The sequence below is a fragment of the Pseudochaenichthys georgianus genome, chromosome 17 (assembly GCF_902827115.2).
Source record: "Pseudochaenichthys georgianus chromosome 17, fPseGeo1.2, whole genome shotgun sequence".
In the NCBI taxonomy this organism is placed as follows: domain Eukaryota; kingdom Metazoa; phylum Chordata; class Actinopteri; order Perciformes; family Channichthyidae; genus Pseudochaenichthys; species Pseudochaenichthys georgianus.
The window spans coordinates 19,345,192-19,372,828 of record NC_047519.1 but is presented as its reverse complement, the minus strand read 5'-3'; the positions used below and the strand labels follow the sequence as shown (position 1 = coordinate 19,372,828).

The 27,637-nt window shown below is 40.0% G+C and overlaps 2 protein-coding genes across 5 annotated transcripts in view; both read right to left on the bottom strand.

The window, feature by feature from the left end:
• Window positions 1–1,942: 1,942 nt before the first annotated feature.
• Window positions 1,943–14,818, bottom strand: LOC117462073 (gamma-interferon-inducible lysosomal thiol reductase-like). Its single transcript, XM_034104142.2, has 7 exons — window positions 14,575–14,818; window positions 5,357–5,545; window positions 4,977–5,051; window positions 4,696–4,788; window positions 4,405–4,557; window positions 3,684–3,752; window positions 1,943–2,198 (listed from the first exon to the last, which is right to left on the bottom strand). The coding sequence occupies exons 1-7, from the start codon at window positions 14,704–14,706 to the stop codon at window positions 2,133–2,135; spliced, it is 777 nt and encodes a 258-aa protein (XP_033960033.1). The 5' UTR covers window positions 14,707–14,818; the 3' UTR covers window positions 1,943–2,132.
• Window positions 14,819–15,568: 750 nt separating this feature from the next.
• The window catches only part of pik3r2 (phosphoinositide-3-kinase, regulatory subunit 2 (beta)), a 36,998-nt gene continuing 24,929 nt past the window's right edge, over window positions 15,569–27,637 (bottom strand). For all 4 annotated transcript variants that reach the window (XM_034104105.2, XM_034104107.2, XM_034104106.1 and 1 more), the window contains exons 5-16: window positions 26,323–26,478; window positions 25,994–26,204; window positions 25,759–25,844; window positions 25,458–25,560; window positions 25,139–25,237; window positions 24,776–24,956; window positions 24,502–24,621; window positions 23,756–23,898; window positions 23,368–23,544; window positions 23,196–23,267; window positions 22,878–23,048; window positions 15,569–22,135 (exon numbers count right to left, since the gene is read on the bottom strand). In XM_034104105.2, coding sequence (XP_033959996.1) covers window positions 21,928–22,135; window positions 22,878–23,048; window positions 23,196–23,267; window positions 23,368–23,544; window positions 23,756–23,898; window positions 24,502–24,621; window positions 24,776–24,956; window positions 25,139–25,237; window positions 25,458–25,560; window positions 25,759–25,844; window positions 25,994–26,204; window positions 26,323–26,478 — 1,727 coding nt within the window. In that variant the 3' untranslated portion in view covers window positions 15,569–21,927. The remainder of the gene's footprint in view (window positions 22,136–22,877; window positions 23,049–23,195; window positions 23,268–23,367; window positions 23,545–23,755; window positions 23,899–24,501; window positions 24,622–24,775; window positions 24,957–25,138; window positions 25,238–25,457; window positions 25,561–25,758; window positions 25,845–25,993; window positions 26,205–26,322; window positions 26,479–27,637) is intronic.

Sequence of the window (27,637 nt, the reverse complement as noted above, 5' to 3'; positions counted from 1 at the left end):
AGGGGAACAGGCAACACCAGTATGATTTAGGTGAAGTTGTGACTATCCTGGACAAATATATAGGGGGGGGTTCCAAATCCGGCAGCTGCAACACCTGGTATGCCGGATATGGAAGCCCCTTTTTAGTTTTTTACCTGGGCCCAGAGTGAAATGCTTTTGCGAGCACAAAGTAGAGGGGAACAGCAAACACCAGTATGATTTTGGTGACGGTGTGACTATCCTGGAAAAAGATATAGGGGGGGTTCCAAATCCGGCAGCACCTGCTCTGCCGGATATGGAATTCCCTCTTTAGTTTTTTACCTGCTGGGCCCAGAGTAAAATGCTTTTGCGAGCCCAAACTAGAGGGGAACAGGCAACACCAGTGTGACTTTGGTGACATTGTGACCTATGGTTGTGACTCTCCTGGACAAAGTTGTAGGGGGGGTGCCATATCTGGCAGGAGAAATACCTGATCTGCTGAGCATGTTATGTAGAGAACTGTGCAGATCTTCTCTATTGACACCAGGAAAAACCTAGTCTAAAATAAGGAACATTAATAGTGTGATATAGGCACAGATATAAGATCAATAATACACTTTATTTTAGAGCACCTTTCAAAATATTCAATGTCACTTTAAAATAAAATAAAAAATAAAATATGAGTGGCATTACAATACAAAAATGTGTTGAGTAGGAAACCACAGAGGAAAATTACATTCAAAGGAGCAATTAAAGTGAGTGAAGCCAGTTTGAACAAATGATCTTTTAGGCTTGATTGAAAATAACACAGTGTCTGACATTATCATATGTTATATCATTACTGTCTTATAATTGCTTACTATTCGTGGTTATCAAGTATCAGACACTTAAACAACAGAGAAGGTTTTAAGAAATAGGACTATACTGACAAATGACATTATCCTGTCAATGTCAGTTCTGTAGGAAGGAGGAATATAGCAGAGTGGGACTATACACTCAAAAACGGAAGTTTGTTCCAATACGAAGATTGTGTCCTTAAAACGAGCCACCTCGCAATTGTATTCACATTATTTATTCAGCCGTTTGCTGTTTAATCTGATGGGAAATATATCATTCAAAAGAGAGAAAAAAGCTTATTAAACTAGACAAACGCTCAATACAAGCGATGACGTCACATTTGCGCATCACCGCGAACAGGGCTTCAATCTACGGCAAGGCTTCAATCTACGGCACAACACCTGAGGCTCCGCTGCGGCTGAAACAGGAAGAACCAGAGCTAAATCAGGCTGTAGCTCGGAACTGGCTCTGGACTCAGAACCAGAGAAGAACCAGTTGAGCACCAGAAAAGCACAAGAAGGTTTATTGGCAGTTTGCAAACCACTTAAGAGTACTGGAGTGTGAAACAAAAGCTATTGAGTCAGTGTTGTGGTGCTGTTGCTTTGGTCTGGATCTGTGAGCTAACCACGCCCCGTTTATTTGCATATAAGGAATGGAAATGTGTCATTATTATTATTACAAGTCACCTGAAATAAATAAATGTGTCATTATGAAATACAAGTCCTATGAAATAAATGTGTATTTAAATGTACATGTATACATATTTATTGCCTCATTTATTTATTTCAGAATGTATTTCATAGGCATATTTATATATATATATATATATATATATATGTATTTATTTAATTATTTATGTATTTATTTATTTAATTTTGGCTTGAATGGCGTTCCATAGCTCTATGGTTTGAGAGTTGACATGCACCTTGTGTGATGGATCATATAGTCTAAATAACATTATAAAGGGTAGTACAACATTTATTTACACGTTGCTTGTTAATAACTAACAGACGACTGAAGATTAGTTTTTGATATATGGCGCCATCTAGAGTTTTGATAGAAAACTGTCTTTGAACAGATTATGCAAGGAATGCTGGAAATAGCAGAAGGCTATTAGTCAAAATGATAGAACAAAAAAAGAGAAGAGTTTATGAAATCAGTGGATAACATTTTAATGAGGACATAAAAATGTATTGTATTTATATTCTGAAAGTTATAAAAGTGAGATCATTTTTTTTCCCTTTATAAAAACAAATTAAAATCCAAGATTAAAAAACATGTGGTGATATTGCTCAGTGCTCCTTATTGGGGGCCACACCTGGAACAGAGCAACATGTTCACTCATTGTTGGAGTAGCTTCTGAAACCTCTCTGGCTCCCTCCACAGGCCGCAGGCTTGGGGCCCTGAGAAAAAAAAATAAACATCTTAATGAAAAGAGGTGTGAACTTTCACAACACACACATTAAAATTGGACTTAAAATGGAGTGAAAAATGAGCATTATCTGTAGGGTTGGGTATCGTTTGAATTTCCACGATTCCGATTCCGATTCTACTTTTCGATTCCGGTTCTTAACGGTTCTCGATTCCGATTCTTTGAGGGGCAGGGTAAAAAAATGATACATGCTTCTTCCACCAAAAAAATTACATTTATTCGAGAAACTTTTACACAGGTTAGTTTAAAGTAATATTCACATTAATCAGTCTGTTTATATTCACTGCTATGTAACTTTAACCTGAGAACCACTGAAGCTACAACAGTGCAACACTCCAACTTTTAAAAACAGTTCTTGTTGAGAAAAACAAGCATATCTGCCTTCTCAGGCATAACGGGAAGAAATGTTTGAACATTTTGAAGTAAAATGCTTCAATCTGGTGCACACGCAGAATTACTAGAGACTAGATCTAGGGGGTACAACTCTAAACACCCATATGAAAAAGATCGGTTTACATTTTAATAATTAAATAACAAATAGCCTACATGTAATGCATTTTATTTTTGTTGTTCATTCATATCTTATTTTACTATTTTATTTATGCATATTTTCTTATCTCTCCAGTTTAAAACGATATGTCTGGTTTACTGTCCTATAGTATACATTGGAATGATTTCAAACCTGTTTTATCCGAATAATTATAAAAGAGTGCCTTGGAAATATGTGTTTACATAAATTGTGATCAAAACGTTTGAGACCCACTGAGATAACTTAGACTAAAGTGAACTATCTAAACCCTCAGAGTCCTTTACCTCACTGAGCTGAAGTTATCAGCCTCTCAGTCTGACTGGAGAGGACTCTCCCTCCACATCATGTAGAAACATCTTCTTCCGTAAGAGCAGCTAGCACCAGATGCTAATAACAACAGCGCCGGTTCCAGTGCACCCTCCCTTTCTCCCTCGCTCACGCGCACTTTGGCTGTGAGCTGCGGTTGCCAGATAAGCCAACATCCCCCATTTTCATCAATTGCAGCGCCCATCGTACAGGGCAAATGAAAAGTGTAACCGGGGTGAAAAGGGTGTTACATGTACTTAATTATGAATGTTGTTACATCAAGGCCGAAAATTAGGATGAGCACCAACGGTCAAAACATTTATTTTTTCTCCCAGAGCTGTCAGCGCAGCGCCTCCACAGATCTGGCGCCCTAGGGGAACATTTATAATGCCAGTGCGACGGGCCGGCCCTGGTCTCAGATTACACTGTAGGAAATGTAGATACAACGCTACATTTCCCGCAGGCATGCAGTAGGCTACGGAGAGCGGCGAGAAACATTTCCTCAGGAATCGAAAAGCGGAACCGAAATTCACATTTCTAAATGATACCGTTGGAATCGAAATGTTGGAACCGGTTCCGAACCGGAACCGGTTCTCGGTACCCAACCCTAATTATCTGTACCTTGTACATGCTGCAGACCAGAGAGAAGAGAGAAGTCGAGGCCTTGTCCTGCAGATCGTCGGTGTGAGCCTGCAAATTAAACGAGAATGAGTCTCCTAAAGCCTTGGAAACAAGAAGCATTTAGGCAAAGGACATAGTGGACTTTTCACACAGCAGATCTACAGGCATTGATAAAAGTGACAGATCACCATATGAATAAAGGAGAGAGTCTTTGAAATAAAAACGCCACCCATCCCCCTATTTGAATAGAACCACCAGAAATGGCCACTTACAGGCAGACTGAATTTATATATTTATATGCTGTACATTTGCAGTTTAATATGTGTTATCTGACAACCCATTGTTAACATCTTCAGTTCCCCTTTGGCAGAGAGGTAGTGGCTTCTGTGGTGCTGGGCTTTAGAAGATGTCGCTACACACAACAGTCACAGCTGTCTTTCCCTTACCGAGAGAAGTTTTGGGGCAGATCAAATGTCAAAAATAATCACAAGATCATATCATCACTGGAGATGTACCATCACTTTTTTATAATCTGAGCATCAATGGCAGTGGCAGAATGGGGGAATTGCAGGGAGAGTGGCCTCAGAGTGAGTTATGATGGAAAGAGGGATGATCTATTTAGCTCTGAAGCTGTATAGTTTCTTGTGGTCTAGCATGTTCTATTTTTCCTACATAACGCCAGAGGCCATATGTTTTACCAGAAGATGCGCTGGAGCCTTACCCCGTTAACGGTAATCCAGGGCACATATTTATGGGGAGGATTCAGGGCTTGGGTCTTCAAGGCGTTCTGATGCATCAGCTGGTTTCCCTTGTCACCATTCACACAGCTGTCAATGCTTTCCCACTTCAACTCAGGGCTGAAGAGGTCCACGCACTGCAATCGGCAAAGGAGGGAATTAACACAGCAACTTCAGTAGGGATATTATAAATAACGTGATGTGACGGCGACAGAAGAGATGTATCAAAAGAAGGAGAGAGAGACAAACAGACACTAGCTAAATGACCTCCTTACGCTCTTTGCTGCACTGATGACATCATTGGCCGACTCCATACAGTGGATGGTCTCGTAAGCAGCACTAGCGTCTGTCATGTTCAGAAGACAAGTCTGAGAGGAACAAGGGAGTCCATTTATCAGTGGAAGCATTGTGACAATACTAAGAATAAAATAATTAAGGCATTTTGAATGAACATTTCTCTGGGAAATGATGGCAACTCAAAATAAAAGTGTTCCCTATTGTATTGACAGTATTATTAAGCAGTTTTTTCCTCTGTATGTTGGGGATGTTACTGTACCTCAATCATGTTTCCCAGACATTCCTGTTCTCCGTGCTGGCACTCAAAAACATACTTCCCTCCAACATTTTTCTCCTGGGATTGGGAACATGCAAGAGATTCACAAATTAAAAAAAGAGAATCATTTCTAAACCAAGATTATGACATACATCACATGATAAGCCCATTCCTCCAGGTCAAGTTCAAGGTACATCCACACTCGGATAATTATGTTTATTGGATTATTCAGTGACTATATATGGTTTTAAACGAGCCTTTTGCATTGACTTTTCATTCTTTCAATCTTTTTGACTTTTCAGCACAACAATATCAAACATATCATAACTTAAAGATGAGTTTCTAGACCAGTTTACACCCCATGGGGTTCGTCCACTGCTTACCTGTGCATTGCCGTAGGGCACCAGAGTCACAGACATGATTTCCTCCAGTAACACCCAGGTGGGGAGGAGCATCTGAGTGAGGAACAACCTGCAGGCGGGACACAGACTCTCATAGTACAGCGCCACCTCCACCTGGTCTGCGGTCTGATGGGACCTGGTGAAGTTGGACAGAAGACACTGCTTCAAGACCTGCACAAAGGGGGGAAAGCAGCAGGAGGTTACTGTTGTGTGATCACTGTGTGTGTGTGCAGGCCCGCACTGGCCATCGGGAGGACCGGGAGGTTTCCCGATGGCCTGGTCTGCTAAGTGGCCTGCTGGCCTGAGGACATTTTTTTTGTATGTATTGTGAACGCAACGCTGCGCAAATGTGGGTCTGACTCTGCCTCACAGAGGGTGACTGGCTGTCCACATGATGTGGCCTGCCGACATGGCCACTTTCATACAGATCATACACTAATGCCCTCGATTGGTCTCCGTGTGTCATTCAAGCTCGGGAGGGTGTGTGTGTGTGGCGGGCGCGAGCGAGCGAGAGAGAAAGCGCGCGCACCGGTTACGTGTATTGTTGTTGTTATCATCTGGTGCTAGCTAGCTGCGCTAACGGATATCATGAGCTGTCAACAAGGTGGGGGGAGAGTCTTCTCCTGTCAGATTGAGAGACTGATAACTACAGCTCAGATGAGGTAAAGGACTCTGAGTGTTTAGATAGTTCTCTGTGGGTCTCTGTGGGTCTCAAACGTTTTAGTCACCATTTATGTAAACACATATTTCCATTTGAAGTGGGAGTGATTAGTAAAATATGCATGAAAAAAAAAAAAAATGTAACTAGGTGAAAAAAGGTAAGATACACTTTAAAAACTTGTTGAGAGCTAAAACTAGTCTTTGCTGCTGCCTCAAAGAGGAGCAGGAGGGAGAGGGGGGAGACAGGAGAGGCTGATTCAGGAGCCCAGACACACTCACAACTATAAATGAACCAAAAACAAATAAATAAACAAGTTTCAATGTTTTTTCATATTGGATATGGTATGTTATTGGTTATAGCCATGTACTTATGATTATTTAAATGTATACAGTTCTGTTTCATATGGGTGTAGTCTCTTTATTTCCCCTCAAAATGCACCAGATTGATGCATTTAAGAAAAATCTTACCGGGGGAGCATGGCCCCGGACCCCCCTAGAGAATTTGAGGTCCACCTCCACTTAAAATATGTTCACATGGATAGGTTCCTAAATAGATTTGCACATTTTTTTTTTTTTTAAATAGTAAGGCAAGGCAAGGCAAGGCAAGTTTATTTATATAGCACCTTTCAGCACCAGACAATTCAAGGTGCTTTACAAAAATGAAAGACATTCAGACAAAGGCATTTAAATACAGTAAAAGATAATAAAATAAACATTAAAAGAAAAATGAAAGACATTAAGAAAATGGCATTTAAAATCAGTCATTAAAAAAAAAAGCTAATAAAATAAACATTAAAAGATAAAAGTTACAGTGCAGTCTAAGATATGAATAGTTCAATTATTTCAGTTCTTGATTTTTAATTTATTCACAGAACCTCCCTTTGGAAATCCGAACATTTCCGTCTCGATTGTTAATTTAGACTGATTGTTTTCACCATGTTTTGCTCGCATGACCTCCACAATCGGACCCTCAGGAGGGTGTACTAGCTCCCTACTCTGCTTTGCGTTCCATAACAAAGTCTTTTAGTGTTACCTGAACACCCCGTGTTACCAAAACACTATTTTTCACCCGTCGGTGCTGTGATACTTGTTCCTCAGTACAACTCAACTAAAAACTGATCGTAAACCCTGGCTACGATGGATATCCCAAATATCCTACTTTCGAGCAGTCCCTCTCATAAATGTCATGGAGAAATTAATTACGTTTAAATTTAAAACATTAAAAGGAAAAATACATGGATAAAAGTTACAGTGCAGTCTAAGATATGAATAGTTCAATTAAAAGCAGCGACAAAAAGAAAAGTCTTCAGCCTGGATTTAAAAGTAGTCAGAGTTGCAGCGGACCTGCAGGTTTCTGGGAGTTTGTTCCAGATGTTTGGAGCATAATAACTGAACGCTGCTTCTCCATGTTTAGTTCTGACTCTGGGGACAGAAACCTGACCAGTCCCTGAAGACCTGAGAGATCTGGATGGTTCATCATTTAGCAGGAGGTCAGAAATGTAATTTGGGCCTAAACCATTCAGTGCTTTATAAACCAGCAGCAGTATTTTGAAATCTATTCTTTGACACACAGGAAGCCAGTGTAAAGACTTCAGAACAGGAGTGATGTGATCCACTTTCTTAGTGTTAGTGAGGACTCGAGCAGCGGCGTTCTGAATCAGCTGCAGCTTCCGAATAGATTTTTTAGTGAGACCTGTAAATACACCATTGCAGTAGTCCAGTCTACTGAAGATAAAAGCATGGACAAGTTTTTCTAAATCCTGCTGTGACATTAGTCTTTGAATCCTAGATATATTCTTTAGGTGATAGTTGGCTGATTTAGTAACTGTTTTAATGTGACTGTTGAAACTCAGGTCAGAGTCCATGACTACATCTAGATTTCTGGCTTTATCTGTTGTTTTGAACATTGCAGACTGAAGCTCAGCGCTAACTTTTATACGTTCTGACTTTGCTCCAAAAACCATTACCTCAGTTTTATCTTTGTTTAATTGGAGAAAGTTCTGACACATTTTATTTATTTAACAGGGACAGTGCACATTAATGAACATTTCTGTAAACGTGCCAGAGTTAGCCAAGAGGCTATTTTTCATCTGTAGTCCCTGGACAGATTTTAAAAAAGTCAACCTAAAACACATTTCATTTTAAACAAGTAAATACAATACATTTAAAACAAGCAACAGTCATTACTGGGATACTTAAATAAAACAATTAACATTAAAACAAAACAAATAAAACAAAACAAAAGAACATGTTAAAACACAGGCGGTGGATTGTAAGGAGCAGAAGATTGGGTCAGTGTTGGCAGAGCTGATTCCTCACTAACCAGGTTTTGAGTTGGGATTTAAATAAAGTGAATGTGGTCTGGTCTCTGATTGGAGGTGGGATCGAGTTCCATTGCTGAGCAGCTTTAACAGAAAATGAAGACTGACTGAAAGAACTTTTTCTGAGTGGAATAATGCAATCTCCTCTCGCTGCACCTCTTGTTACCCTAGTTGCAGTTGTGCGTATGTTAATAAACTGTCTAAGAGGAGATGAGGTAAGGCCGTTGACAATCTTGTAAAAAAGGCAAGCATTTGCATCATGTTTAATGAGGTTTTCCCAGCTTAGCAAGTTGTATTTTTGGAGTATTGGGCAGTGATGCGAAAAAACAGATTTTTTGTCCAGTATTTTGAGTGTTTGTTTGTACAATGACTCCAGTGGTTTTAATGTTGTTGTACTGACATGTGACCAGGTAGTTAAACAGTAGGTGATGTGTGAGAGAACCATAGAGTGTGTGTACATCAGAGATGCCTCAATTGACATGTAATCTCTGGTGAACCTAAAATTCGACAGACTGAATTTGACCCTATTACATGTTTTTTTTAACCTGAGCCTTGAAATTGAGTGTTAAATCAATCATGACTCCAAGGTATTTGTATTGTGACACCACCTGTAGCCTCTCCCCTGATACAAAAACATCTGGCGCAACACAAGAGGACTTTGTTTTGGTGAAGAAGATGCATACTGTTTTACAAATATTTAGTTGCAAACAGCAGTGTTCCAACCAAGTTGTTACATGAACCATGGTGTTTGTCAGTTCATTAGCCACTTGTGTCATATTGCTTCCATGTACATATATTACAGTGTCATCTGCATACATTTGGATGTTTGTGTCAGGACATACAGATGGTAAATCATTTATATAGAGCGAAAATAGTAATGGTCCCAGGATTGAACCTTGTGGGACCCCTGTCGAAAGATGAAGGTCAGCAGATTCATGATTTTGAACTCTCACATACTGAGATCGGTTAAACAAATATGATTCTAACCATCTAAGTGTTTGTGAAGAAAAGTTAAAACTGGAAAGCTTAGATATGAGTATTTTATGATTAACAGTGTCAAAAGCCTTTTTTAGGTCAAGAAACACAGCTCCTACAACACCACCTTTATCCATTTTTGATTTGATTTGTTCTGTAAAAAGACAGTTGGCGGTCTCTGTTGAGTATTTTGCCCTAAAGCCAAATTGCATTGGATGCAGAGAAAATGTACTAGTGTTTAAATGCTCAATGATTTGCTCAGACACAAGTTTCTCAGCAACCTTTGACACTGTAGGAAGGATACCAATTGGCCTGTAGTTACAGGAAGACATGGGGTCTCCACTTTTAAATATTGGGATAACTATAGCTGGCTTTCAAACACTTGGAAACATTCCCTGACTGAAGGAGAGGTTAATCATTTTGGCAATAGGATTAGAAAGTGTTGTGCTGAGATCTTTTAGCATAACCATGTCCATGCCAAGTATATCCTTTGTTCTCGATGCTTTAAGTGATCCAATCACTTTTGTAACTTCAGATTCAGTGATATTTCTTATGCTGAAAGCCGGCTCAATTGTATTAACATAACAAAAATGTGTGCAGTCAGTTGAGAAACACTGTGCAATGGTTACAACAGAATCAATGAAGTAGTGGTTTAAAACTTCAGCTATTAAAACTTTCCATTTTCTTTAAGTTCAAGCTGTTTTCTTTCCTTATATTTATTTCCAGTGAATAGTTTTAACTGTTTCCAGATCATTTTAGAATTACCCCCTGCCTTGTCTATTATAGTCAAGAAGAAGTCTGCCTTAGCCTTCCGTAACTTCTTAATGACTTTGTTCCTCAGCATAGCAAAGTGATGCCTGTCATGGCTTAATTTAGTTTTGATTGATTTTTTTAGGACTAGATCACGTTCTTTCATCAGTTTTAAAATATCGTCATTTATCCAAGGGACAGTGTTTTTCTTATTTTTCTGCTTGCAATTGAAATCTCTGATAGTGCTCTCTAATGTTTTTGAGAACATTTTACTGTCGTCTTCGTGGTCTATTCATACATCCAGTCATTGATTTGTTCAATGCACTTACTCAGTGTTTGAATTGGAGCATAGTCTCCTGGTGAAATTGTTACGTAGATTTGTGTGTCATCTGCATAGCTATGGTAACTTATTTAGTTGTTTTTCATTATCTGAGCCAGTGGTAGCATGTAGATGTTAAAGAGAAGAGGCCCCAAGATGGAGCCTTGAGGAACCCCACATGTCATATTTGTCAACTCAGATGTGTATGTACCTATAGAAACAAAGTTGTTTCTGTCCTTTAGGTAGGATTCACACCAATTTAGAACTGTTTCCGAAAGTCCCACCCAGTTTTCCAGTCGGTCTAGTAATATGCTGTGGTCAACAGTGTCAAACGCAGCACTGAGATCTAATAATACTAACACTGAAGTTCTGCCACTGTCTGTGTTTAAGTGGATGTCATTAAAGACCTTTACAAGAGCAGTCTCAGTGCTGTGGTTTGGACGAAAGCCTGACTGGAACACATCGAAACAGTTATTTAAATGCAAGAAATTACTCAACTGTTGAAAAACAACTTTTTCAATGATTTTACCTAGAAATGGGAGGTTTTATATGGGCCTGTAATTGTTCATTACTGAAGCATCTAGATTATTCTTTTTTAAGAGCGGTTTAATGACTGCAGTTTTCAGGGCCTGTGGAAAAATAACTGAGTGAAGAGATTTGTTTACTATATGAAGTAGATCTGAGGCCATGCAAGGCAAAACATCTTTTGAAAAATCCTGTTGGAATAATATCAAGGCAGCAGGAGGAGGATTTCAGAAGTTGTATAATGTCCTCTAGGTTTTTATCATTAATCTGATGGAATTGTGTCATGGTGCTTGAATTGTTATTAGGTGGACACAGAGACAACACATTTGCGGTTCCTGATGCAGAGGCACTGACTGCTTGTCTGATTTTCTGAATTTTGTCAGTGAAAAAGGAGGCAAAATCATTGCACGCCCTGGTGGATAAAAATTCAGAGGCTACTGACACTGGGGGGTTAGTTAGTCTGTCGACGGTAGCAAACAAGGCACGTGCGTTGTTTTTGTTTTTGGTAATGATGTCAGAGAAGAACGATTGTCGTGCGTTTTTCAATTCCAAATTATAAAGGCCAAGTCTCTCTTTATAGATTTCAAAGTGAACCTGGAGATTTGTTTTTCGCCACCTGCGTTCAGCTTTTCGACATTCTCTTTTTTCTGTTTTCACGGTCATGGCCTTTCTCCATGGAGATATTTTCTTGCCAGACACTTCCTTTACCTTAGTTGGAGCAATGGCATCTATAACATTTTTAATTAAAATGATCTACTAGCTCATTTACTGAGATGTTAGCAGGGGCAAGTGTGGAAGAAAAATTCTGAGTAAACATTTCCCTAGTATTTTCAGTTAAATATCGCTTTGTGGTTATCTCTTTTTGAAAAAATGTGTGAACAGAAATAGAGCTCTCAAAGAAAACACAGGAATGGTCAGAGAGCGCAACATCAGTCACCACAACCTTAGAGATATTCAGACCCTTTGAGATAATTAAGTCCAGAGTGTGCCCCTTATTGTGCGTGGGCTCCGTCACATGCTGAGTCAGTCCATAGCTATCAAGAACACCAAACAGTTATTTTGCCCCTCTGTCCTGGGGGTTGTCAACATGGATGTTAAAATCACCAACAATGACCAGACGGTCAAAGTCAATACACACTATAGACAGCAGTTCAGTAAAGTCATCAAAAAAGCTTGCACAGTATTTAGGTGGTCTATAGATATTTAGGAACAGAGCTCGAGAAGAGCATTTCAGCTGAAGGGCCACATATTCAAAAGAATCAAAGTTTCCATACGATGTCTTCCTGCATTGAAGGGAATCATTGAACAGAATAGCAACTCCACCCCCTTTCTTATGCATTCTTTCCTGACTCATAACACTAAAGTTGGGAGGGGTTGATTTGATAAGAACAGCTGCACTGTTATTTTGTTCAATCCAAGTTTCTGTTAAAAACATAAAATCGAGATTGTGCTCAGTGATAAAATCATTGATTAAAAATGTTTTTCCTGCCAAAGACCTGACATTTAATAAAGCTAGTTTAAGTTTGTTAAACACACTATCAGTCATGTTTTTTGTAACAAGCTGTGGCTGACATGGAATCAATGCTAAATTAGATAAACTCACAAACGTTTGAGCACTTCCTGTTTCTAAAATAATTCACCGCTCTTAATCTATTACCTATCAACACAGATATCGGCATAGCTATAGGCAGGCAGGGCCCCGGCATGTCCTGGAAAGAGTTGAGAGTGCCATACACCCTTGAGCCTGGACCCATCACATATCAGTAAGAGTTTGTTGCGTTTTGTACACACACATCCTTATCAGGAGACGGGGGAGATGGTGCGGGGGTAAAGGACATGCTGCCAGGGGGGGGAGGTGGTTGACGTAGGCGCGGTGATGAAGACGGGGGAGATGGTGCGTGTCTCTGCGATTTTGGTGGGCGTCGTTGAGGAGCGGGGGTAAAGGACATGCTGCCAGCCCTGCGTATCGCCTTAGTTTGGTCTTAGTAACCCATGTCCATATGTTTATTCTGGGGTAGTAGATTTAAAGTTTAGTGTAGTTACTACAGGCAGCAACGCTGTAAATATTGACAAATAAATCCAGGAAAATGGCACAAAAGAAAACTGGTAGTGGCCTGGCTGGGTGTATAATTCCCAGCCTGACTTATTGTCCCAGTCCGGCCGTGTGTGTGTGTGTGTGTGTGTGCTGCACGATTAATCGATTTTCTATCGAAATCGCGATTCGAGATGATGCGATTATTAAATCGCAAAGCCTGCGATTTTTTTAAACTTTTTTTTTTTTTTACATTTTTTTTTCTTTTCTTGTGTGTCAGTCATCCACACCAATCAGAAGTGCTGTGCTCCACATGTACCAGCCATTGTTAATCAATCAGAAGTGGCCCATGATAGCAGGTGATAGACAGATTGATCCAATCACCTGCCAAGTGCTTTTGAAAGTGCCTGCCCTTTCCAAATGGCTTCCAATGGAGCTTTCCTAGATAGTTTGGTGAAACAAACCATCTGAGTCAGGTTAGTGATGCTCCATCACATGTTTCTTTTACAGGGTGAATCTTTAACTGAATCTTGACTTTAAAGCAACCCAACGGAAGTTTCATGTAAGTTTAGTTCTTTCACTCGTAGCTCGGGCTGCGGGGCGCTAGAGACAAGAGTATGTTGATACGACCTTCCTCGAATCGCAATCGCAATATTTGTCAGAAAAATCGCAATTCGATTTTTTCCCAAAATCGTGCAGCCCTAGTGTGTGTGTGTGTGTGTGTGTGTGTGTGTGTGTGTGTGTGTGTGTGTGTGTGTCATTTTCCATTTGGTACCCAAAAATGTCAGAGGAAACTTTTCAGTTTTTTCCTGAAATTCAATTAAGGTTGGTGGCATTACCATTTAATAGGAGTTTAAATGAATGCTCAGCCAGAAAGTCGAATATGTAAATGGTATTGTTTTTCAGTTTTTTTTAAAGGTTTAAACTTCCTCCTTGATTGTTCCATAGACAAATCCGGTCGTCGTCGCATACACAATAATACTTCGTAAGCTTCCCACTTCTTCCTCAAAAGTTCATTTTTTTTAGAGTTTAACTTATACACCAGCCCTTACAATGGTCTTGCTTGTTTGAGTGAATATATCAGCACTTTTCTTTTTTTGTTCCGAGTTTGAATTCTAAGGGTTTATGGCACTTAATGTAAGTCGCTTTGGACAAAAGCCTCAGCTAAATGCAATGTAATGTAATTAGATGACATAGAGAACACTTAACACCATGTAGGTAGCCGTTTCCTGTTAAACGTATTAAACAACGACACAGTTATACTGTTAAAAAAACAGGGAGAAGAATGCTAACGCTGGATACAAAGAGAAAATGCACATTTTAATGAACCATTTGATTCTGTTACGTTTAATTAGTACTTACAGCAGACTGGATGAGTCGAATAAATCATTAATGTAGTGACGTGTGCAGTCCCAACAGTGACATCTAGCTAGCTTATGCAGACATAACGCGATGTTGACACTCAACTCGTGTTATTGTTTTGCTGTATTATCTAGTGCAGTGATATCTAGGTAAGACCAGAAGTATATTCAGGGAGTGCTCTGATGTTAACAAACGCCATTCATTCCGAAAAATGAACTTGTAAATTACGATAATAATATTAAACCTTGAATCTTACCCCGCACTGGATAGCTGAGTCCAGAGATGAACACCACTTTGACGGAGGGAGTGAACATGAAGAGGAAAATGCGCAACCACCGTACTGAACATTTAACCAAACAGTCAAAACTAGCAGCAAAGCAGCCTTCATCTTCTCTTGCGGCACAGGTATTTAGTTTAACACTTTAAAACAAAGAAGAAAACACCCTCAGTACTGACCTACAAAATGCGCTGCGTCCAACTTTAAATACCGCACTGACGCTTCCTCGTGAACGCTACCTGATTTTTTATTGGCTCTCAGTCACATGATTACGACAGCGTCACTTGTTCATAGGCAGGATCCATGCTGAGAAACGTTGATGCTGTTTGCAACTGTGTTGACTCAAAATTATGAGTCAAAAATGTCAGAAGACCATTGTTTCACATGGTAGTGTTGACTAAGAAGTATTGCAATCCTTTACTTAGTTAAAAGTAGACCTATTGCAAAATGTACATACTTGTATTATTTTTAAAGTTAGGCCTACTTTAAATACTAAGTTACATTCCACCACTGGTTTCACAAATCTTGGGAATTGAAAATGAAAGAACTGGTTAAAAACCTTAAACATAAGTCATTGATTTTATCACAAAAACTTGAAAATATAATCATTTTGCAGTATGCATTAATGGGATACTAGTTTTGGCATGGTTTGCACATCACCTGCTGGTTAATCATAAAATGATGTCACGTCTCTGTCACTCCTCAGACCATAGGTCTTGCTCAAGAAAGAATCACGAGAAACACACACTGCAGACAAAACATGATAAACCCTTGCACATTACCTGGTGACTGTCACATGATATACCCCTGCCTTCTTTAAAAGAACAGGATAAGAGGCAGATAAGCCAAAATGACAAAACAATCAATCAATCATTATATTCTGATACAACACATGATACATGAGTATGTGATCAGTTGATGATTAGCTCAACATTATGCTCCAATGAACAACACCGAAAGACAAACCCAGACAGTCATTTTATATATCTTTTATTGTCTTTTTAAATCATTGCATCAGCCTAAAGAAAGAACCGTACAGATTAAAGAGTACCTGTCTGAGGACAAACAACTCTGAAGCAAGCTGTACATGAGAGAGAAAGAAGGATGTCCCATCTGAATTAAGACAGTCCAACGGAGGGAGGATAACACAAGAGAAGAAGAATAACCATCTTATCGTGCATAGGGGTTGGGCACACCTCAACCAATAGGCCTCTACTGGCTGACACAACAGTGCTCCCTCTGAGTTCAATTGCACTTTGGTGTAGAGTAGCTTTATCTGACTGCCCCATTGATTATCGTTTTTGAAAGAAAAAGACATCATTGTTAACAATGCATGAAAAACCTTGTATCTGATGCAGAGGAAGTGACATGAGGCAACTTGTTGGGCAACATGGTGGAGCAAAGCAGACCAGACGGTATTAGTGTAAAACAATGTGGATACGTGTTTAAATTGTTGCTGCTCTGTAATGTTGCCCAGGTTGTTTCCGAATTAAATCACAGCCAATCTCGTTTCCAACATTCAGAGTCTTGATATGAACTACTGTACACCAGGGAAGAATTAGATTAATAAAACAAAATGGCTACCCTTCAGTTCAAAATCAAGACGGATGATATGACAAGTTAGGAAAAAGGCAGAGAAAGTGGAAATGAAAGTGCAGTGGTTGATGGCATCATCATTTTTAATGGAAACAAACAAGCTGAGACTTAAGTGGGTACATTTGGTCTTAAAAATGTGTTAGCAAATGATTTAGATCCGAGTATCATTTACTTTGTAGTGCAACATCAAGAATAGGATGCCTCTTGATAGTTAATTTCAAATATGCTAAAACTGTACCCATGCATTACGCACAACATGTGGATCACCCCATATCCATTCTTTGCAGTCTTGCTGATCATTTTATGTAATCTATACTTATATAAACAGCAAATATGAGACAGTGTGTCAAATGAGGGTTCCGTCCTGCACATACAAGGCTCAGTGTAATGTGATGTAGTCAGCAGGTAAAGAATGACTGATGATGACTTTGTATTATGAACACATGAATCTTGTTATTTTGAAATTGAGGGAGCACTGTTGTCATTAGTCAAAAAAAGAGAGAAACAAACCAAAACAGAAACCGAACAAGCAGTCATAACATTTTCAAGTTTAAAACGACAGAGGAAATAAAGAAATATAAATCAATCTATCGCAGCCACTTTGAGGGACAGACAGATTGATTCTCAAACGCATACTTACTATTTGGTTAATTACATATTGTAAACATTTGTTTTTTTCGTTTTTTTCTGTACGGAGGAAAAAATTCAAGCTAGCTTATTTTTGTCTTTATAGGCTCTGTAAGGTTATCATTAATAGATATAAACAAAACAAACAACAAAAAAAGAACCAACACTTGAACAAACAATTGGCTTTTTTAAAAAGCCAAATAAAAAACATATACTCAGGCACCATAAAAGAACACTTTCTAATGCCATCATAGTTCCATGTACAAAGGTCTGCGTAAACGAGTGATCACAAACTGTACCTTTTAACTCGTTTTTTTTTGCTTTCAGCGACCGCAGAGATCCACCGAGGGACGATACAGTGGTAAGATGGTTCACTCTGTTACAGCTTCAGTGTCTGTGGTGGATCTCTGTGGCAGCAGACTATTGTAAGTGTATCTTTTGTGGTGCAACGTTAACACTCAATCTACTCACAAAACCAGAATCTTCTAAAAAGACAAAAAAGATTCTCATGTTCAAAAAAACAAAACAAATCTCTATTAATTAATAAAATGCAAAGCAGCCAAGACCAAGCTCTGTAAATATTAACACATGTACATGAGCTTGCTTCTTCCTCTGAACGAACCTGATAATCATGCTTAATAGATTTCCTGTATGTCGATCAGCTGTGAGCACAGTTTGTTGCGAATCATGATGAAGCTCACTGCAGCCGATTAGTAAAAATGCGTTTCAATAAACTGCAGGAGTACGAAGCAGCCGCGCAAAGAGCGAGTCAAAAGACCGCGTTCACATCAAAGCCTCTCTCCGATTCGTTTCAAGCACAGTCCGAATCAGAATTCAACCATCCAAAAATATAGATATCCAAGTATATATTTCAAAAATATTTATTCTCTAGTAATTCTCTCATTCTTAAAACCTTAATAGACACCAAATGTGTGTTTCTTTGTAGTCAGTGAAAGATGTGCTGTGTGTGTGAGGCCATTTCAAGAAATATCATTTACAGTGTACCAAAGCGGATGAAAAAATATTTAACCCCTTGAATGATCATTTGTCATATAGAAAAAATGTTTTTCAACAAGCTCGGACATAAATGCATATATTTCTTAGACGAGCAGGATGAAAGCTTTGAGTTTCAGAGTAACGTCCGCCAAAAGTGGGCTTAAAGTCTCAACTGGAAGTCAAAGCACAATAAAGAGTTTCTCTCCTGCCCTCTCACTGCCTGACCAGGTGTCATTGCTACTAAAGTTGCATTGCTTCTAGCTTTCAATAATCTGTGATTAACATGGCAAATATGATAAAAGTGTTTTTCCTGCACTGCAAAAAAGTTCATCTTAACAAGTGATGCAGGAAGCCATTCAGCTTCAAATCCGTATGTTTCTTCATGAAACTAAATATATTAACCTAACCGTTTGGTAAGTGGATTATGTGGTTTATCGAAACCTTGGAAAGGATTGATATCTCAAAATCTAAACGATCTGCATGTTTAGATATCACTATTGGTAAGTGAACACATGTATTTCTGTGATTTGGTTGAAGGTACCTTTTAGGAAAATGTTCTGTCTTGTTAAGTTGGACAATTATGCTGTGTGAACACAAATTGCATAATGAGCCATCAGCTCCGTTTGTTTGAAAGTATAAGAGTTTATACAGTCCATATAGTAATACTAACTCTATAATGAAAACATTGCTATCAGTCAAAAAGCATCAGAATTACATGACAGCTGTTGACCGCCAACACAACATAAGCATATACTGTACACTGTATACTCCGATATCATAAAGAAAACTGTCGATCATTCCCGATATACTGTACGGAGAGACCATAAAACTATCAACTAAAAACACTATTGACAACTGAGCTTCACCACTGTCTGTGAGTTTGTGGTTGTTGGGCGTCAGACACACTAGTTTGAGTGTGTGGAACTGAGAAAAAAAGTGCAGTCACAAAAGTGTTGGTCCAACAAACTGGATAATGGATGTGTCGGCAGTGGCGGGTGACTCAACCAGATTGCCTGTTCGCAAAGGAACTGACTCTTTATATAAAACACTGAGAAATGCTGCATGCATTAACGTGAGAGCTTATCAGATGAGCTTCAAACTGGGCTGGGCCCTGGATGTGTATGGTTCACATTTCTATCTTATCTGAGACTTCTCAAAAAATATACCAGACAAATAGAAAATGCACCAAAGAAATCTAGCTTTGGTGCACAGTGAGAGAGAACCAAGCTACTGTACAGCCCCCACCATAGAAAGAAGGAATATGTAACAACTATAGATGTAACAACAAAGAGGCACAACTAAAATCTAGAACATGCTCAGATTTGCTCTAACACACAATCACACACTATGCTCATCATTTTACCTTTTAGAATTTGGTAAATGGCAAAGGAGTGAGCATGGGGGCACAGCATATGGTGGTGGTGGCACCGTCTTTGTAGAGAGACGCTCCGATGACGAGGAGGAGAAGACGGGCTCATCACAATGACTTAAAAAGGCACTTCTAATCTTTCTAACTCACACGTGTTCATAGCCCTCAGAAGCACAGCCGTCACCTCTAGTTTCATTCTTGGGCTTTACTACTTGCCAAGAACTGTGCAAATTGATTCGTCCTGACCGAAATCAAAAATGACGTCTCGATTCGAAACTTCTCAGGCTGAGTTAGGGTTCATTTGAAAGTGTGATTGGTCTGTTTGGAAAAACCTGAAAATGTGTGAAACAGAAATTAAGCTAAGGTCTTCAGATGAAACGTACATAATTATATTTATTGACAGGAAGAGTAGATCTCAATTCGGTTTCAATCCCTCCTTAACAAAAAAGTGAAAAAATGCCAAATGTGCAACCTTTAAAAACAGTGCACTTCTTTTCTCTAAAAGCTTCCATTGCCCACAACGTCTGACTCTCCTATACTTTTCTACAAAAATACTTGTTTCTTTTTTTGGCAATCTGAGTCTACATGTAAGAGATTATTAATTTTCATTAACTCTCAAGAAATCAGCTTTGTAAATCAAACCTAAAAAAGGGGCATCATGTGACGCCTCATTTTCCCAACAACAATTGAGTAATCCTGCCTCTAAATAAATGAACTGTGCTTCGAAAGTGACAGAGTACAACGATGGTACAATCTTTATGAGTGAACCGGGAGAAATTCACAGCACAGGATCGAGGGAGGGAACGAATGGCAGAAGTTATTATCTACATGTGACTGTTGTGCATAGTACTACCACACGTCGTACTGTACTTGCACTACAGAAAGCACAATTAACCACCGGTGCCAAGTGAAGAAAGAAAAACAACAACCCAAATGAAGGACTCCATGCATCCTATACTATAATCTCTCAGACCGAAGAGGCCATGCTGAATGGCAAAAGGACCAGTTACTTGTTTTCTTGCTACATGAAAAGACATCCTTCATTTGGCTCACATTAGCTGGATACTGTGCATCCTTAAACGGAATCTAAGAGCATAGCAAATATTCTGAAAACACAAAAGAATCACAGCGATAAAACTGTGTAGTGTCAGATACACTGACTGTATGTCTGCGATATACTTTACATGACTTATATTACGGCTTTTTTTTTTTTTTGCACATCAAATGTTCTACGGCTCTGTGAGTCAAGCTTGTGATAAGTGAACAGTCGAGCGCGGGGAGGAAGGAAGTACCGTGAGTAAATCTGCATTTAAAAACAATAATAAACATCTGCGAGGACATAGTACCGCTAAACAGTCTAATCTACCTAGAGACAAGACAAATACAGTACCGAAGATACAATAATCACATAGATAGATGCTCTGCAAGTGTCTTTAGCATAAAGAAACCAGACACAGAGGAGAAGCACTAACAGTTATGCCTTAAGTCAATGGCTACAGGTGCTACAGTATATACGAAGATGAAAAAAGAAGGAAGAAATAAAGAGACGTTTGATGCTGGATTACTCCCACAATTTCCCTTTAAAAAGGAAACCTGAATCATGTGGTGAAACTACATTTATCAATGTACCTCTCCATTTAGTGTATTGTGATTACCTTTCTGTATTCAACACACACCAAATAATGTACCATGCGTTCCTAAACCGCCATACAGCATTTACTGTACGTTGTTCCTCGTCAACTCAAAAGGAGGCCCACTGAGAGTGCAACGAGCCAAAGCAGTTGGAAATAAAGATCATTTCATAAAAAATATACCTATATATGAGTATTATTTTTAAAGCTGTAGCTGTCGACAGCCGCTCAATCCCTCCTTCCTTCTTTCAGCCTCAACGTGCCCCCTTGTTATAGTCACACAGGCTTGTGGTCATTCAAAGCTATTACTATGGCACTTACGCAAGCTTTAAATTGAATCAATCTTTTTAAAACCCATACAAAACATCAACCCAGGCAATTTCTCTCACTTTCCCCCCCTCACCCCCCTCGGCTCCAGTGACTCAAGCCCCTGGTCCGTGGTTTTTCAGCCCGTACGTGTAGGTGTGAAGCGAGCAGCCCACTTCAGCCCAGCCAGTCCTCTCAGCGGACGACAGCTCAGGCGTTTGTCGACGGAGAGTTTGCAGGCAGTCTGGGGATGACAGATCGGGCCTTTGTCTATGGACAGTTATCACGTGTTCAAGGCAAAAAAACAAAGGTGCCTTCTGTAAATCATTCATCTGGTTTCCCCCTCCTCTTCCCCATGATCTTGAAAACAACATTGTTGTGTGCTTATTTTGTCTTCTTCTTCTTCGAACACATCTTGACTGTTTTTTTCTCCGTACCGAAGGTGTTTTCTTGTGAAACTCTCACACTTTCTTGTTTTTTCATTACTGTACAGATAAGGCTGGCTAACTCTCCTAAAGTTCAAACTCACTGCGTCAGCCGGGCTAACTGTACAGTGCTCTGATACTGGTAGTACTGTGCTTATTTTGAAGCCATGCTGTAAGCAAGGAGTGCTCTTTGCTGGGGTTGGTGTGGGAAAATAAGCACCAGCTTCCAGCCCAAAAAGGATGAATTTTAAATCATGGCTGTCGAGTCTTTTTTCTCTTAAACATGAACAAGCATTGTTTGGAGGATTCTTTTTTTCCAACGCATACAAGTGAAAATGTTGTTTCCCCCCCTGGCCGGTGTCTTACACTGCTGGTTGATCATTCATCTGGGGTGCTGGTTCTGGTTCTGAGAGCGGGCCAGGACTGGGTAGGCCAGGTTTACATTCAGCTGGTCGTTGTGCTGGACCAAGGACACGTTCTTGTAGTGGAGCACCAGGTCTCTGAGGGACGAGTACAGATTGTAGGGCTCAGCGAATCCATAACCGGTGGCCGTCTTGTAGATGACGCAGTGCTTTGCGTCACCCTCCACACTGGAGAGAAGGACAGACATCAAATGTTAATTATGGGAAAATATATACATGACTCTTTCACAGCAGATATTTTGACTGGTTGTAGAAGAGAAAAGGCACATATGTCCTTAATAACACTAAAAACTCAAAGCCCTCGTTAGTGAAATGTGTCTCGACTGTGCCTTTCCTGCAACAAGTCCAAATATCTGCCGTGCTAAAAGTCCATTAAAGAAGTCATTTGTCTATAACTTATTAGAGCCATGGCGGACATAGTGATCCTAGATGTTTTTCATTTGATCAAATTTGCATTAATACTGTCTGCTACCACTGTAAAGTTTAACATGTCACATATCACATATAACAATTTGCTCAGTTAACAGTTCTATCTTTTTTAGTGACCCAAAAACAGCAAACAGACTACCGTAAAAGAAAAAGAAAATAAACAAGCAAAAATAAATAAATAAATAAATACAAAACAATTATAAAATAGTAGACATGGGGTGTTTCCTGTTTACAAAAGCACGTTCAAACAAGGGACGGTCGTCTCTGTAAAATATATTGCTTCCACAGCAAGCTTTATATCTTTTCCATTTTCATTAGTTTTAGCTTCCCAAATCAAATTCAATGGGCTTATTCAATAGTGTTGAAATAGTTAAGAAATATTCCGCTATCAAATTAACATTGCATACATTTGGTCAGTTATTTTAGTAGACAAACAAAAAGATCATCACAATGAAAACTAGAAAAGAATGACTAAACTTACACAACAGAGCAGGCGTAGGAGCCCTTCTGTGATTGGCTCTCACGGATGAGGAAGGTCCCGTCACATTTGCCTCTCAGCATCTCCTCAGCCTCGGTGCGTTTGATGTCACCCACGTACCAGGTGCACTCCTCGTGGTGCGGTGAACCCTCGTCCTCCTCCAGCGAGTAGGACCTGGAAATAAGGCAGCAGATACTTTAGTCACACGTTATATCGTCAGCAAATCATGAAGCTTCAGCAACTCTCTAAATGACAGGTACAGCAGTGCCTGGACATCGCAGCACACGTCTCTGAGGCTTTACAGCATGTCTAAACACTCACTCATCAGCGTCGTTCTTTATGCCCAGCCATTCGTTGATCTTCTTCTGCCTTGTCCCCTTCTGAGTCAGCCATCTGCAAAGCCAGGGCACCACAGATGTAATGCTGATCTATCACACTCAAGATATAAGGATAATAATTGAGTGTATGTATTTTAACTTAAATGTATTCTCACATTAAATACTGGTCTCGGATTTTGCGGAGCTGCATGAGATCGGGCTTGAGGCTGTTCATCTTCTTGTCAATCTCCCTGTTGTCAGAGACCTGCTCCTTCAGGTCCTGCTCCAGCTTACACTTGCTGTCGTGGATCTCCTTCACACGCGACTTCAAACGCTCCGAGTTGCTCTGGATCCTGGTTTGAGAGAATAGCGATAAATAGGTTTTAAAATGTTAAACAAAAAAAACGAATACATTCCAATTTAGCAGCTTAGTTCACCTTTATAGTTCAGTAACAAATGGTATTCATGCTCTGCATCTGCCTGCTTTAAACGTATGCCAACTTTCTTTCGAAGGTGAATTCATCAAGGATACACAGAATCCCATGCACATAAATATCAATTTACTTCTGAATCTCTTTTTCGTTGCCCTCGCGCTGGAACCGCTCCAAAGACTCTCTGCTGTAGCGCTCCTGAGTCTCACACTGCTCCTCAAAGATCTTGATGGTCTCATTGAAGGCCTCGATGGCAGTGCGCTTCATCTGCAGCTCCTGAGGGAGACGGGGACAGAGGAACAGACTGTGACGACCCATTGATCTGCTGATATCCATTAGGCCATTTTAGCTTCATGTATTTCATCTTTGAGACAGTGAAGCTTATATTTTTCTGAAGGTTCGATACTTTGTTTCTCACACTGCACAAGTTAACAGCACAGCACTTAGATACATAATGACCGTATGAAGACTTCAATATCTAAATTCACATTTTCACTGTACACTGCAGATATATCTCTTACTAATTTAGAACTTCATGTAAATACATTCGTTATTAACATTTTTTCTTTCTCAGTGCACATTCTCTTTTTTCCTAATATATTCTGACTATATTAATTTAAAAAACTGTTTCAACTTCATGTTTTTGTAACTCAGATTAAATGTATAATCTACATGTACATTGTAATTTTCTATTACTACTGCATTAGCTATAAATGGCTTTAAAACACATTTCCAATGTAGAATAATTGTTGTTTTATCTTTTGGATATATTGTATCTGTGCTCAAGATATCTAAATGATACACATGTCTGAGCAGTACGAAGAATTACAATCTGGATAAAAACGGATTTGATCCCACTGCAGCGTGTTGAACCTGTACCTGTGAGGTGCGGGTGTACTCCTCGTACAGAGAGTCGTACTCGCGGCTCTTCTCCTGGTACTGCTCGTGATAGACCTTCAGCTGCTCCCCCACCTCCTCGATACTGTTCTCCTTCACCAGCTGAGCCGAGCAAAATGCAGATGAGAGCAAAATCATCACTTTGAGAACTGCTTTGGTTATTCATAAAAAGAAGAAGATCAAGGGTTTCTAAATCAAAGCAGACTTGCAGAGGGATGCTGCTCGTAGTTGAATTTAATTTGACAAAGTCACCAACCTGTTGGTATTTGGAGACAGGGAACAGCAGCCTGGTGTCCAGCTTGGCATTGTATTGGGCCAGGGACTCGTGGTGGTAGTGATTGATGAGCTCCACTACTGTGAGGAAGGTGAGAGGCTCCGAGAAGCCGTACATGCCGTCTCTGTGGTAAATCTTAATCAGCTTGTTGTTTCCCCCTTTCCTGCAGGGGGAGACAGGAGCCATGTGAGGGGGAGGAGGAAAATAATATAGCACATGCTGACTGAACTTTCAGAAGTAAGACTATTGTTTTCCATTGAAAGTAACACTTTTATTTCTATAGCTACGGTTCAACTGATTCAGATGTGGTTAAAACTGGTTTAGGAGACAGTAGCGTTGCTTTACCTGAGGGTGAGCGTGTACTCGCCCTCCAGTTTGCTAGAAGCATCTCGGACCAGGAAGGTGCCATCTGGAGTGTCTCGCAGCTTCTCGTTCACCTCCTCTCTGCAAACATCGTGACATGCAGTATCTACTTCATTAACACTAGCTGAAATAACATTTCCACAATCATAAAATAAGATATATTGATACCTGTTTTACAATGTCCAGCATACATTTTGTCTGGTATCAATTACATTTTTCCTCCAATACTTTGAATAAATGCAAACGTAGTATTGACTCTTATCAAATTCACCAGTATCAGATATTTATTTTAATCATTTACCTTGAGATTTCCCCCCAGTACCACTCAGCATCGTTCAGCAGGCTGCTCATGTCTGTCATGGCTGATGGCACAACTTTTGACTTGAGTGGCTTTGCTGGAAGAACTGGAAACAGACACACCGGAATCATTTTATATTAAAGGAAAGGATCCCACAGGCACTTAAAGCTGCTAAAGATCTGCCTATATATACACAAATTATTACTTTTAGAAAGTATAACAGAAATACCTTGTATTGTATCCAAGCATGTCTTTGTGCTATACTAAGATAGACACTATTCACCTAAGACATATGGGAATGTACCTGGAGGAGTGAGATCTTGCTCTGTAGTTCTCTCGATCAGCAGCCTCTCCACAACGAGGGCAGGAAACTCTTCATTCGCTGACAACCTGCACAACAACCCATCGAGGGACAGTGTAAAAAAAAACTCCCTATTTGACAAATTTTTGATATTCAAACTCAACATTTGCTGAATTTACTAAATATTTACCCAATTTGAATATGTTTTTGTATCAAATTTCAATCAAGCAAAACTTGCCAGGGGGTGGAGGGTTCTGTGCGTATCAACAGCGGTCCGAAGACCTTCCCCAGAGTGTGTGTGTCCAGACCGTTGCTGGCCTGCGCCTGGGTGACCTTGGCTAGGTGTGTGAGGAGGTACTGCAGCGTGAGGCGGTGGTGGAGGGGCACTGAGGTGGAGCTCTCCAGGACAAGGCTCACCTCTCTGTCCAGGCTTCCAGCGACCGCACCATCTGGAGGGAAATAAAGGTATTAATGATGTATGCATTAGATACTGTAAACATCAGGTTTAATATATAAAAGAATGATACATTGAAGTGGTTAAAAGGTGAACTTAATGTCGAGGCCTACCTGCTGACTGCTGCAGGAGCTGCTGCTGCTGCAGTGTGACGGCAGTTTGAAGGTGAGGGTACACACCGGCGGGGATGACGGGGGACGGGAGGTCTCTCAGGTAGTTCAGGACGCACTCAGACAGGTATCCCACATCTCTCTGACACATCTCAGTCTCTGGAGCACAAAGACATTTAGGTACAAGTTATGACAAGAAAAACCCCACCAAATTCAATAAATCTACCATAAAGTAAACCTCAATCTGCAAAAATGTATTCTGCTGTAAAATACCCTGCTGATGAAATGCATTGCTGAAAAACAAATGCTAATAAAGCTTCCCATGTATATCCATGAAAGTAATCAGTGATACCTCTGTAGTATGAAATGTACAGCTTAACTGATCAAATGTGATTTTGGATCACACTGGTTTTTGGATTTGAACTAATAAAGTAGGTCATGGTAATTTTTTTACTTAAACAATTATGACCAGGAAGCATGCTGATAAATGTAACGTATCAGTGCTCAGAAGTGAGCATGTAAGCAACTATAAAACAGTTTGTAAATTATCTCAAACTAAATTTGGCAATTATGACACAATTAAGATATATCTACAATAAACTATATAATCCGATATCAGTGTGCGAAAAAGTACACGTCCCACCGTCCGGGACGTGTTATTTACAATATCGGACAAGTAGATCTGTCAATTGACTTGTCCGGCGGACAAGTGACGTTTATTGACAAATTATTGATACATTCAGTTTACAAAAGGCAGAACTCATTCGCAAATTGTACGTGTCCGCCATTGTTCGTTTATAAATGTTAGTTTCGGTTCTGCTTGTCGATTCCTAAGCAAATGCATCTCGCCGCTTTCTGTACAGTTAGACGGGGGCGGGGCGGGAAGTGTAGCACAGTGGCGGGGTTGGGAAGCAAAACTCGGTTCCGAGTAGGAACAAATAACAATTATCCGGTACCGGGATTAATAAGAGTTGTGAGGACAGGAGGCGAGGCCGAGCCCCGCGGACCGCAGCTCTCTCATATGCTCCATATCAGCTGATCGCTGCACGGTGCAGCTCAGCGTCCCTCTCTCTCTCTCTCTTTCTACACACAGCAGATCCGCTGCCCGTTTAACAGCCTCATCTTTGTCAAACTTTCTTATGTTCTTTCTCTAACACGTAATGAAGGTTATTAAGCGTTTTAGCTCCTGTGTTGTTAATATTGACCGCCATTTCCTTTATGAAGTGAAGCAGCCTCCCAGTCTGTCCTCGCGCTGTCCTCACATCAGGGGCGGTTCTAGGGGGGTCAGGGGGGCCAGTGCCCTCTGACCCCCCTGTGT

Excerpts from the sequence above, each read along its gene's own strand:
- LOC117462073 (XM_034104142.2), bottom strand. The coding sequence starts at position 14,706 with ATGAAGGCTGCTTTGCTGCTAGTTTTGACTGTTTGGTTAAATGTTCAG. Across the intron at positions 4,558-4,695 it reads TCATCAGTGCAGCAAAGAGC|TGCGTGGACCTCTTCAGCCC; the intron begins GTAAGGAGGTCA and ends TGCCGATTGCAG. Across the intron at positions 2,199-3,683 it reads TGGTCTGCAGCATGTACAAG|GGCCCCAAGCCTGCGGCCTG; the intron begins GTACAGATAATT and ends TTTTTTTCTCAG.